Here is a 12,588-nt window from a genome sequence, read left to right as displayed (position 1 = left end):
ACTAGCTCTAAATTTTAAAACGTCAATAATACTCCCATGGTCACAACTTTTCAACAATAGGCAATTTTATTGTGTCTTTCAAAAGAGGGTCACTCAAATAAAACTTAAATGTCAATAGTAACAGGTACTATACGTTTCTAAAATAGTGTTAAATATTTAGATAGAAGGGATACAGAGAGGGTCCCAGATTAAAGTAGATTACCGCAGAAATCACCTGAATTCAAAACGGGATCAAATGGCAGCCAAAACAAGCTTTACTTTATGATATGACCAAATCTTTGCTCGTCTTGAATTACATAGGAATTACTTTGTTATGATAATGTGAGACTGACAGTTTAGATATGCAATCAAATATTTAAGTGGGAGTATGGAAATGGAAAAGGATATTAATAGATGAAAAATGTATTATTACAAGTTATCCTATTTCTCACAATATATGTGCATTCAGTAATTTAGTGTAGTGCTCAGGGCAGTAGGTTTGCAGGTAGACATCCATTTTCCCCTGAACTCTTTGATCACCAGACAGGCCTGAAGGGAAGAAAAACAATTATACATTAAATATACAGACAAAAATTAAGTATTCTCCCATTAGGTAGACATTTCATAAACTCACCCAGCTTCTGAGCAGTATTTCTGATCTTCTTCAAGGCAGGCTGAGTGTCTTCTCCTTCAGGCACAATCACCTCGATTTCTCCGACACAGTATCCAAAGTCAGCCTGATCCAAGTCCACACGAACTCCTTCCTCTTTAAAACCGAACGAGCGTCGCACAGTTATATAATTTGCAAAGCAAACCAGTTTGAGTTCAGCCAGCCACGCGTGGTCTGCAGGGCTGCTCTCGGTGGCTCCGGTGGAGGCTCTGTCCCCGTGGACTGGGTGTGTGTTGCTGGCACAACCTCCCTCCTTCCCTTCTTGCTCATTAACACTCTCACTCATAATTTCTCTGACTTTCAGTTGAATCTGAGGTAGATTTGTCATCTCCACATATCGGGAACACAACGAAGCCTCCCCCCTGTCCTCTAGCTCTGTAACAGTTGGGTACTTCAGCTCCCAGCTGCCCTGGCGACAGCGGAGCCAGACATTTCTCAAGGTGAGGTGGAAGTCTGCAGAGTCATAGTAGCGGTCTTGAAACTCACAGTGACCAATGCACACGGCTTGTTGAAGAGAGGTTGAAGGAAAAGGGAGAGAGAGAACAATTCGAATGGGTTTCTTGTTTTGACTGATAAAGTGCAAAGAGAATAAGTCTACATGCATGAATTAAAATGTAATGTTCCCATAGTAGACCTTGAACTTGATGTTCAACAAATCCTATCCCCTCTCAACTGGATATTGGTGTACAGTCCTGAATACAGAATGCTATGAAGTATGAACTCACCTCCTACCCCCTCCAGTCTTTTCTGAATGTCAGCATCACACACAAATTTCCTCTCCACCTCCACGCTCATTGCTGTCAAAACGAACACAAAATACAGATTAATGCCACATTAATCAGTTTGCATTTCAAACACAAGATAATTTATGCTGTAAAGCTAAACAGTCGACAGATATTGCAGTCTAAATGCGGAGTTTATGTATGAAAGACCCAGCCAAACCATCAATCAAATCTACAGTTTCTCTCACCTTACAGTTAACAAACAAAACAACCGAATCACGTAGTAGAATAAAACAGCAATCGGGTGTGATTTTACCTCGGTTAGCTAAATCCCTGTCATAAATAAATCGTTTTACACCGGCACAATATGGGCACCTTGATGTCCATTCGTGAGCGTCAAAGTGCCGTCACACCAACGCAGGCGCACATTTGGTAATGCACTTTAACTGAATTGAATCGTTGGTAAAGTGTTTTTTTTACTCTGATTAGGGTGTGATGTGTCCATAACACTCGATGGCTTCAACTGTGTCTGCAATAAGAGTGATGGAAATACAATAAAACGGTAGACTGTCGAAACTAAATGTTTGCAAAATCTCATTATTTATTTAATCACTTTATCATGACAGGCATCTACTCACGAACACATTTTGGCCGATATCACAATTTTAAACTTGTTGAGAGCACACATTTCTAGACTTTCCTCGACCTCTTTCAAGATTCATATTGAACATACAGTTGCAGACGTGATTGTGAGGACGGATAATTCAAATATACAAATACTAAATGTGTTTTCGACGGATGTGTGTCCCTGAATGCCAGCAATCAGCCTTGGGGGGAGCTGTCGTGTGTTTACTAGAGGGAAGAAGGGACGTAGCGAGACGGATAGGGTGAATGCGAATGAGGGAGGGCGAGAGAGCGAGCGAGGGAGGGCGAGCTAGAGAAAACTTTTCAGTTCTGAAGAGCAGGGGGAAGCGTGCGCTGGAGCGGCGACCATGCAGGTAAATGCATTAGCTAATTGCTCTGAAGTTAATTAAACAAGATAGCCGACATCGAATTAGTGTTGCTGTATTTGGAAGGGTGGTGTGCAATTCATAGTTTCGAACGAATGATTATGTTGAAAGTCATGCAGTTCCATAAACAGATTTCGAACATTAAATTCCAAACTTTTCAACCTCCGTCTTTTCTCCCTCTCTCCGCCACCCCTTCGCCGTTCTCTGTGTGCACGTAGCTAGTGTGTTTCAAGTAGCCTAGCATTTAATTCTATCGTCAATTACGACTTGAAACGATGTAAAAGCTAGTTGAAATGGTCATGAATCGAGCGAAAGTATGTAGAATAATGAAGTTGACTATCAAAATGCGTTCATGGGTTCTGTGGAATGGAGAGGGAGGAGGGGGCGCGAGGTTTTTTACACATCTGTAAAGGGAACCCATATTCATTAATTAAATAGCTTAGTCCGTGTAGGCCTCAATTTGCGCTGTTGAGCAGGCGGCGGGTGGTGTAATACTAGATGCCCCATTGGCAGTCCACAATCAGTGGGGTAAGGAAACAACTCGAGGCCGAGGTTTTGGATGAGACGCCTAAAAGCCTACTTAATCTATTTGGTATCTGAACCCGACCACATATGCCTCGAGATGGGTAGCCAAGTACCAAGCCATGTACACCTGGGTTTGTTAGGTAAGATAAGTTTTTTTTCTGTCGAGTCTAGTGGGAGGAAGGTAAGCAGCAGGCTTAACGTTAGTGCCACGACTTTAGCCCTTTTGTTTATTACATTTATTGCTAGCTAACGGTAGCTCTTATTATACCAGACAAAGCAGTAGCTATATGTGTATGTTACTATTTTCAGCCGTACTTTGCTTGATTTGCATAGCAGCGATCTTGCGGTCCTCCTTTTAATGAATTCATAGCATTCCAGCTAGCAACATAACTACGACGTTGTGTCTTATTAGCAAGCTAACTAGCCTGTGCTAGGTAATTGATTCATCACTGGTCGGCACAGCTAATTAGGCTGCTCATTAATTAGAGCGAATACTAAACAATGAAGACTTTTGATTTTTTTCGACAAATATATGATTACATATTGATATGCAGCCCAGCGTTCTTAAGCAGGCTTGCTGCTAAAACGATATTTTCTGGGCACGGCTTGGTAATTGGCATGAGGTTAAGGACGCAAGTGGGCAAAAGCGCTGTGTTGGTATCTTTCTTTGGAGAAAAAGGGGTTCACATCGGTAAGTTTCTACTCTGCAATACGGTGCATTGTAGTTGTACATTCTGTTGGTATAATTTAAAATTGTATTTGCCAGATATGGTAACTAATCACTCAATGCGTGTCGAGTATTTTCTTTCTTACTTGAAAACAAGCACTGCATTGAGTTGTTGACGGTGGATTATGTCGGTCGTTGGTATTTTGGTGGTGTGTGGGGAAATGATTTAGCTAATGGATCATGATTCGCGCATTGTAATGAAGCTGTGCAGTCTTCAATTGTTTGATTCTGGTGCAAATTTCTTATCAAGGTCAATAATCAGGCCATTTCTGCAGGTTTAAGTCATTCATCATAACGTGGCTGTGCAGTGTTGTTTAGAAATTAGGCTAATGTTTTGAAACATGTCTGTACGTTTTGTAACATTTTAAAACGCATCTTGGTCTGCCAGGAGGAGTCTGGAGAGACAGTGTGCAGTGACGGCAACGGGGTGGCAAAGTGGCTGTGTCCTTTGTGTCAACAAGAGCAACCAGACCGGGGCTCCCTTTCTCAGCACTTGACTGACAGACACAGTGTTCTTCCCACCTGTGTGGACAAACTGCTGGACATAGTAAGTATTATATAGATGCTGTGTGTAAGATTTGCCACTGGGGGAGTTATTTTACACAAATGGGTCCCCAAAACGTTATCTAGATTATTTTAGATTGGAAGTGGCCTTCCCATGCAACATGGAAGCAAGTGTTGGAACAGTCATTGTTGGATGAGGGTGTTAATGTCAAATCTTGACATGATGCTGCTCGGTCGGCCCTAGCGAAGAGTTGCTCGTCATGTGAAGACAGCTTGAGGCTACGCTTCCATTAAGTCTGAACCAAGTCCTGGTTGGGCAACTAATCTATCATGTATTCAGTCAACACTCGGGTCAATGTTATTCTTGTATATAGAGGATTGATGCAGAGTCTGCAGGCCTTAAAGAAATGTCATTGCACTCTACTGATCAGCCTGCAAGACTGGATGAATGACAACCATTATCTGTGTCGTGCTATTTATTACTACAGAGTCAATGGGTGGAGACATTTATACAGATATCGGACTGTACATTGTGGTGGCTGATGTCTATGCAATTATACTAATCTAATTTGCATGAGGAAGTAAAGTAGGCCTTTTAGTTGTTTTAAATCAGCAACAATGCCTTGAGTGTATCACCTTCACTGGAACTAAACCAATGTCCTATTGTTGCTCAGCTGTTGGGTCCTGCAGATCAGAGTGGAATATTTAAAGTTCCTTTTTATTTTACGTTAAACAAAATAACCTGCCAAGTCTGTTCTCCACAGGCTGCCCCCAAACGGAATGAGAGTGGAGAGGAGGATCCAGGTTCTCAGAACACCACAGGTGAGCTGCTCTTCAGCGGGGCAGAAGTTACTTACTTTCCCACAGTGTTCATTAAATGCATCACAGCGCCAGGTATCAGACCGGTACAGACCGGTACAGACCGGTACAGACCGGTACAGACCGGTACAGACCGGTACAGACCGGTACAGACCGGTACAGACCGGTACAGACCGGTACAGACCGGTACAGACCGGTACAGACCGGTACAGACCTGCCACCAGGTAGAGGACATGCAGGTGTTGTCAGAGTTGATCAAGTAGGTTTGAAAAATGTTTAAACTAACAAGTACCATTTTTGTTTTCAAATCAGATACCGAATCATCACATCTGAAGCATGCCTCAAATTCCCCCACAGAATCATGTCAACCTGATGAGACTTCTGAACCAGAAAAGTACCCTGAGGTTGATGCAGAGCTAGAGAGGATGGGGGAACCGGAAAGGGATGGCGTTAACCTGGAGTCACATCTGGAAAAGGAACAAACGGAGGAACTCGCTAAAATGGAGTCTGCAGACAACAACGACAGAACGGCGGGTAAAAACGGTGTTGTGGCGGAAAGCGTCGACAGTCGACCGTTCAGATGTAGTGCCTGTTTGGAGGCTTTCCCTACCAAGACTGCATTGAGTGTCCACTACAACTCCACCTCCCATATCCAAAGGATGAGAACAGGGTCCTCAAATCAGGGTGGAGAAAATGACAACCCTTCTCTTCTGCTCCCTTCTCTCTCTCGGCCCTTTATATCAACCAAGCCCTACCAGTGTGCTGTGTGTCGCGTCTCTTATAACCATGCCATAACTCTGGAGAGTCATATGAAATCTGTTTTACATCAGACCCGCAGCAGAAATGCAGCAAGCAGTGCAGCTGGAAACGCAGGAAGTACCGGCGGCAACAACAACAAAGCTCCTAGCTTGGTCGTTACCTCTGGGGGAGGAGCCTCTCAGATGGTCCCCGCCAGCAGCAGCAACTGCATTGCCCCAGGAAACCTGACGGCAGTGGTGACCACAGCCAAAGATGGAGATCAGATTCAGACCGTGTCAGCTTCCTCTCTGCTCTCCTCCCCTGTGGCCTCGTCCCAGGCTATCTCTGCCTTTCTCACCCTCCTCACGTCCAGCCCCGGCTCCCTCCCGCATTCCCTCCTCCCCTCCCTGTTTGCGGCTGGCGCGGGTCCTGGCGCGGCCACAACCCAGCTGATCCCACAGCCCCAGATGCTGATGCCCATGATCCTGAACGGCCTGGCTCAGAGTCAGGGCCTGGGGTCAGATGCCCAGCACCTCACCCAGTCCATGCCCTTACTGGGTCTCAATGCAGCCCAGCAAGCCCTCCTAGCCCAGAGACTCGGCACCTTACACACCCAGTGGCCCACGCTGGGACTCCCAACGACTCTGCCGACAAGCTCAGACGACCGGAAGGAGGATGTCAAGAGTGAAGAGGAGACGGCGAAGGAAGAGGGTAAATGTGTTTCTGAAAGAGGGTCACCAAACGTTAAGGTTGAGGAGGAAGATAATTTGACGATGGAAAGAGCGCAAGTTAAAACAGAGATGGGGGAGGAAGAGGACAAGAAGTTTGCGCATCAACTGAAGGATGGCAAAAAGAACAGATTTGAGGCCTGTATAAAAGAGGGAGACAATGAAATGGCGGATAGAGATAGCACAACAGATGGGAGAATCTCTGGTCCAGATGAAGGTGGAGACATTGACAAGTGTGGTGGCAAATTGGCTAAACCAAATCTAACGCTGTCCCCAATGTCTACAGACAAAACTTTACTCAACGACAACCGTTCGCCCTCTGTGTCTGTACCCAGCAACTTCAGTTCCAGCCCGGTGAATTTAAACCTCACGCTCAGCCCAGATTCCACCCCTCAAAAATCTCAAGCCGGCACAAGCCCATGCACTTCGGTCAGCACCCCGAAATCCAGCCCCTTTCGATGCACCTTAACTTTCCCAGACCAAACTCGCCACCTGCGCAATCCAAGAGGTTGGCACGTCTCTCCCGGCCTGCCCACGCTGTCAGAGTTCCAGTCACAGGTCCTCCTGGCGTTCCTGGAGTCGCGTAGCGAGGCCGACGCTGTCAGCCCGCCCCACGAGGACTGTGAAGCTCTGGGGAAAGAGGTCGGCCTCTCAGAGGGGGAGGTGCGGAGGTGGCTTTGCGACGCACGGAACGCCAAAGAAAGGCAAAAAGCCCTGGCGACACAAAACAGACGCAGCACGGCAAGGTACGCCAGGCGCGACCGGGGCACGGTAAACAACGAGAAGGACCGCCTTCTGGCGATGGTAGAGAGCGAGGCCTCCGGCAGTCAGGCGATGGATCTCTCCAGCAGTGGAGGCAGGAGGAAGGAGACTCCAGCGGGTTCCTGTCTGACCTCTGACTCGGACAACGAAGAGGTCTACACCTCGGTCATCGTGTCGGATGAGGACAGTCAGAGTGCGTTCATGAGGGAGCAGCCTGACAGCCCTGTCAGGGAGGAGCTCAGGAGCGATCCAGCGGGAGACAAGGGCTCGGGCGGAGGGAAGGTCCTGCGCTCCACCACCGTGTTTCTCTCAGATGCCGAGGACGAGGATGATGATGAGGAGGCCGGAGCGCAGAAAGCCAAGAGGAGGAAGAGGAGGAGGGAGTTGGAACGCGAGGAGGTGGAAATCAAGAGGGAGAGGCTGGACCCTGATGTGGATCTGGAGCTGGAAGCCCAGGCTGACCCTCCCAACCCCCTTCAAGTCGCCATGGACCATCCCGGACTTCCCAGCAGCCTCCTGCAGTCCCTGCCTCTGTCCCTCTCCCTCGCTCCGTTCTCCACCCAGTTCCTCAGCCCCTATGTCCTCTCCCTTCCTTCCTCTGTGGTCGGGGTGGGCGTGGCAGAAGGGGATGGCGGTAAAGCGCCTGCCTTTCCAAGCCCGCCCAACGTCACAAGATTCTCCGACCCTCTCCTCACACCGTCCCTCTCGTCGTACCGTCAGTCTTCTCCGTACCTTCCCAACGGCGAAGAGAGCGAGGCTGCCCTGGACCTCAGCATGGGGAAGAGCCACAGCACAACGCAGGCTTCCTCCTCCTTGTCCTCCATGGTCGACAAGACCTCAGTACAGAAAGGACGTTTGCTGGATGGCCTCGGCCTGAGGCCCACAGCCAAAGGGCTGATAGTGGTCCAGGTAAAACCTGACCCTGCTGGCAACACGTCCACTTCCAACAGTGGGGGGTTTATCAATAGCAATAACATGTCCAAACCCAGCACTGTTTACATGAGGGCGGCCGAGAGAATGAACGCCACCCTCGTGGAGAGAGAGCGGGAAAGGGCTAAGGTGCAGGAGCAGGAGAAAGAGAAGGAGAAGGATAAGGAGCAGAGGAAGTCCAAAGGAAAGCGATACAGGGACATGAGGCGGTCCAGAACCATCATCCAGGCGGAGCAGCTGGATGTGCTGTACGGGTGCTATTTCAAAGACCCCAATCCTGGAAAGAACGAGTTTGAGCAGATATCAGAGTGGGTCCACCTCCCCAAAAAAGTGGTGCAGATCTGGTTCCAGAACATGAGAGCCCGGGAGCGTAAGGGGGAGGTTCGCTTCGTTAGTGACGGAACTCTAGCGGCAGTGGGCAAACCGCTCATCAAGTTCACCTGGCCCCTTTCAAAACCCATCTTCTCCACCCTTCCCAAGTCAAACGCCAGTTTCAACAGCAGTGGCTCGACTGCAGCCACGCCTGTTCGGACGCTCCTGAAGCCTGACAAAGAGCCGGCAAAGGAGAAGGTGGCTGTGAAATCCTCCAATCCGGTTCCCTTCAAGCCGAAGGATGCTGCCCTCTCCACGGTCTCGTCCGTGAGCAGCAGTGTGTCTGCAGTGCCAAAGACCAAACTGGAGACGACTAGCAACATCACCATGGTCAAAATTGCACCTAAAATCACACCTCCAATTCTTCCTGCAGCTCCTAAGGAGACGCTCCCCGTCCCAACTCGGTCGCCGCAGAAACGCAAGATGAAGGAGGAAAGCGGGGACGAAGAGAGAACAGACGAGGAGTATGATGGAAGTGAGGAGAAGGTTGGTCCTGCAATCTCCAACCGCATGGTACCCAAACTGACGTCCACACCAATCAACAAACCACCCTCTGCTGCTCAAAAGCAGAATGGGCTGAGCTACTGGTCTCCCAAAGGAGCCTTCAAGATCAACACGCTCTCAAGGGAACAGTTGGGTCTGTCCGTCTCTAAGCCCCGTACCATCACTCCTGCTCCTGTGCCCTCCATGACCACATCCCCCACCACCACATCCCACACCACAACCACCTCCTCTTCCACTACCACCACCTCCTCTTCCATAGGGCGCTCGGGCACAGACGCCACCACCAGCTCCCCCAGTGTCCCCAAACCTACGGAGTCCAGTTTCCTTCACCACTCCACTAGTCGAAGGCCGCGCACACACCTGTCCTGCTTGCAGCTGTCCATCCTGCAGTCCTGCTACGAAACGTGTGCGCACCCCAACGCGCTGGAGTGCGAGGCCATCGGCACGGAGCTCGGCCTTCCTCTCAAGGTCGTTCAGATCTGGTTCCAGAACACACGGGCCAAGGAGAAGCGTTGGCGCCTGCAGCAGGAGAAGCTGGTAAGCACCTGATTCCACAGGATTCATTTCAATCAAATTTAAGAATTCTACTTCATTGCCTCATCCCTCATAACTGTGTACGTAATGTAATTGTAGAGACAGGCTTTGATACTGATATTAACCTTTCCCCATGTCCCTTTTTCTATTTCAACCTCATCCTTGTGTAGTCTCCATCATCGGACCCCGCGAAGAAGGTAGACACTAGCTCTGGAAGCTACCTGCATTACAATGCTCTGAGGGCCAACCGCCCCATTCTGCCCAAGCCAGTCCAGCTCAGCGTGGTGGAGCCGTCCAGCCCACCGCCGGCCGGCCAGCCTGCGGCTCGGGAGAGTCTGAGGGGCAGGTGTGAGGCCTGCAGCGTGGCCTTCCAGTCCAGGGCCGCCGCCAGAGCCCACGTCTTCTCCCCCCGACATCTAGCCACTCTGAGAACCACTAACTTTGGCCAGCCTGCGACGGGTGCTGTTGTCAACAACAATGGGTCTGCTGCTGGATCCAGTTCTGTCACTGGTTCTGGTTCTGGTGGAGAGACTGTTGAGTCCTCTCCACCTCAAGCCAGCAGCACCAGCTAAGGTACAGATCGTTTCTGGTCTGGTACAAGACTCTGGATCCACTGGGTCCTCTAGACCTAATTAACACATTATTGGGCTCAAATTATCAAAAGCTAATATTCTTTTGTTTCTGAGGTTTGAAAAAGGCTGTTGCACCCGATGGCCCTGTTCTCTCTCATTGGACATCAGTTGGACATTTTATGTAGAGTTTACTTGGAGTATACTTGCCATATGCTCATTAAACTATATTCTCCGGTTGGCTCAGCTTCTCCAGTTTGGTCTAATCTTGGCCTGTGGTTATAACTTTCCTGTGGTTATAACCTTCCTGTGGTTATAACCTTCCTTGCATTCTTCTTGTCTTTGGTCAGTGGTCTGGTCCAGTTTTCAGTTATCGATTGCACCATCCACTCAAGACTGTGGAAATGCATCAATAATACGGCCATTCGTCTGACTGTGTGAGATTCTTCAGACTGCTTCTCCAGAGTGAACCGGTGGGCGGAACATGAACTATCTTTGGCCCTGGTGCCAAATAACTCTGTAGGTGAGGTGGTCCACTGGAGAAGGAAAATGCGTCAGTTCACTTGGGACTTGAAGATACTTTATATATCTGGTTGTAGTTTTCCCCCCACCACCCACCTGTATTCACATTTACCTTTTATTCACGACAATCCTCAACACAGGGAAAATAACATGGGAGATGCTGAAAATGCAGATTCTTGGCATACAGCACTTTGGATTTTAAATTGTAATATTTTTCTTGAATTCTAATGCTGTGTGTCTCTTAGCTTATGAATAATGACATGTGATGCATGTTGGATGTCTTCTCGTAATTCACTTGAACTCAATGGGTGGTTTTTCCTTTTCTGTTTTTTTTTTTTGTGCTAAGAGCAGACTTGGTCAGAAAGACCTGCATAGGGCTCACTAAATGCCAAACAAAACATGGATCAGACCTCACTGCTGTGCAAGGAAAGTCTTAATCCTGATAACTGTAGAGCCATTTCTATTTGATGAATTCTATGTAAAGAGACGTAAATACGTGAGTGGAGAATTTCTTCATATTACCCAGTTTCATCAGTGCGCAAACAAATGATTACAAACAAAAATATAACTTCAACAGAACTTTCTTAGGTCAGAACAATGTTGACCAACAGATCAAGAGAACAGGGTTTCAATTTAGGGGTTTCAAATGAGCTTTTTTTAAAAATATTTTAAACTTTTTTTTTCCCCTCCCATTTTTCTTTTTATCTTGAAATGTGGTTGGTATTACTGGTTATGTGTTTGCTGGTTAAAGATCATGAAAGAAATCCCGAAAAGAGGGTGGATGTTCAAAATACGTTTCAGTTGCCAAGGTGACTGGAAACTCGAGTAAGCAATTGGGAAAAATGTAAAGTTGTGAATGAGTAGAGAAGATGGTGCTGTTTGAAGGACATGACAAGAAATACTAAAGAAGTTTTCCTTCAGTTTAAGTTGTATATTATTGTTATTAATAATGTTACTATTAATAGTTTTAACAAAAAGAAATGCAAAACTAAAAAAAGAACTTTTTTTAAAAGAAATATATTAAGAAAAACTGATATTCCAAAGTTGTTCTTCCTTTGCTTTTCTGTCATTTGATAACCAAAAAGCAATCTTGAGGTTGACAGAGAGCAGGAGAGATGTTCTTAATGCAAACTGTAAAAGGATATCCCTGGGCTTTAACACTCGAGCCAGTCCACGATTTCAACACGAGCTACAGAATAATGCATTTCTTCTATCACAACACAGGGCACTTGATGTTCAAAGACTTGGTTAATAATTGGTTTTAAAAATGTCCTTTATGATAACTAATCATTTCAATGGTGCCAAGCTGTAGCTTGTGTCTAAACCAAGGACTGGGTGTCAGTGCGGTGCCTGCAGACTGGGTGACACGGTATTGCACTGTCCAAGCTAGATAGGTTTTACGGAGATCTGCTTGTTATTCTAATCATTTTTTCATTGTCACTTGATTATCTCACAATTGTTATAGCTGTACTACTCCTGTTATTATCATTACTCTCATCACTGTTTTGATTATTATTGATAATGGTTTTAATCACATCTCTTTGCTCAAAAAGAGATGTTATTGGTATGAATATTAAATAATGATGGTGGCAGTGTTGTTATTAAATGTTAGAATTTTGATTAAGCTTTTTTTCTTTTCTTTTTTTTCCCTCTTCACTTGTACCTGCCTTATGTGTTGGATCTCCATTCTGTTTTCCTTTTGGTATACAGAAAATAAATAAAACCATTTGAATTGAAGTATTAGGCTACTATGTTTTGGAATCCAATATTGTGAAACTTGACTGTTTCTATTGTTATTGCACAGTATCGGTTCTTTCTTTTACGTGACTGAATTGGGCACTCAATCTGCAAGATAATTGAGAACAGATTAAAGACACACCTATGGTAACGGCTCAATGCATGATTAATGCCTTTACTCACTGCTTTTCCTGCAACATTTCCATTGCCGTCCCCTTTAAACGCAATACGCGCGA

The 12,588-nt window shown here is 46.7% G+C and overlaps 2 protein-coding genes across 3 annotated transcripts; one reads left to right on the top strand and one right to left on the bottom strand.

Annotated features, from left to right (window-relative positions):
• Window positions 1–64: 64 nt before the first annotated feature.
• Window positions 65–1,893, bottom strand: thtpa (thiamine triphosphatase). 2 transcript variants are annotated; one of them, XM_062479992.1, is made up of 4 exons: window positions 1,747–1,893; window positions 1,375–1,446; window positions 614–1,153; window positions 65–528 (listed from the first exon to the last, which is right to left on the bottom strand). In XM_062479992.1, exons 2-4 carry the CDS (start codon window positions 1,442–1,444, stop codon window positions 428–430), a joined length of 711 nt encoding a protein of 236 aa, XP_062335976.1. In that variant the 5' UTR covers window positions 1,445–1,446; window positions 1,747–1,893; the 3' UTR covers window positions 65–427. The 2 variants fall into 2 exon arrangements, with proteins under 2 accessions (XP_062335976.1, XP_062335975.1); XM_062479991.1 differs by having other exon boundaries at window positions 1,620–1,756.
• Window positions 1,894–2,214: 321 nt separating this feature from the next.
• On the top strand, window positions 2,215–12,352 carry zfhx2 (zinc finger homeobox 2). The gene is made up of 5 exons (XM_062479986.1): window positions 2,215–2,369; window positions 4,022–4,180; window positions 4,902–4,959; window positions 5,269–9,527; window positions 9,695–12,352. The coding sequence occupies exons 1-5, from the start codon at window positions 2,364–2,366 to the stop codon at window positions 10,094–10,096; spliced, it is 4,884 nt and encodes a 1,627-aa protein (XP_062335970.1). The 5' UTR covers window positions 2,215–2,363; the 3' UTR covers window positions 10,097–12,352.
• The last annotated feature ends 236 nt before the right edge of the window (window positions 12,353–12,588 follow it).

The sequence above is a fragment of the Osmerus eperlanus genome, chromosome 15 (genome assembly GCF_963692335.1).
Source record: "Osmerus eperlanus chromosome 15, fOsmEpe2.1, whole genome shotgun sequence".
NCBI classification, from domain to species: Eukaryota; Metazoa; Chordata; class Actinopteri; order Osmeriformes; family Osmeridae; genus Osmerus; species Osmerus eperlanus.
The sequence above is the reverse complement of the archived record's forward strand: the minus strand, read 5'-3'. Positions and strand labels throughout refer to the sequence as shown.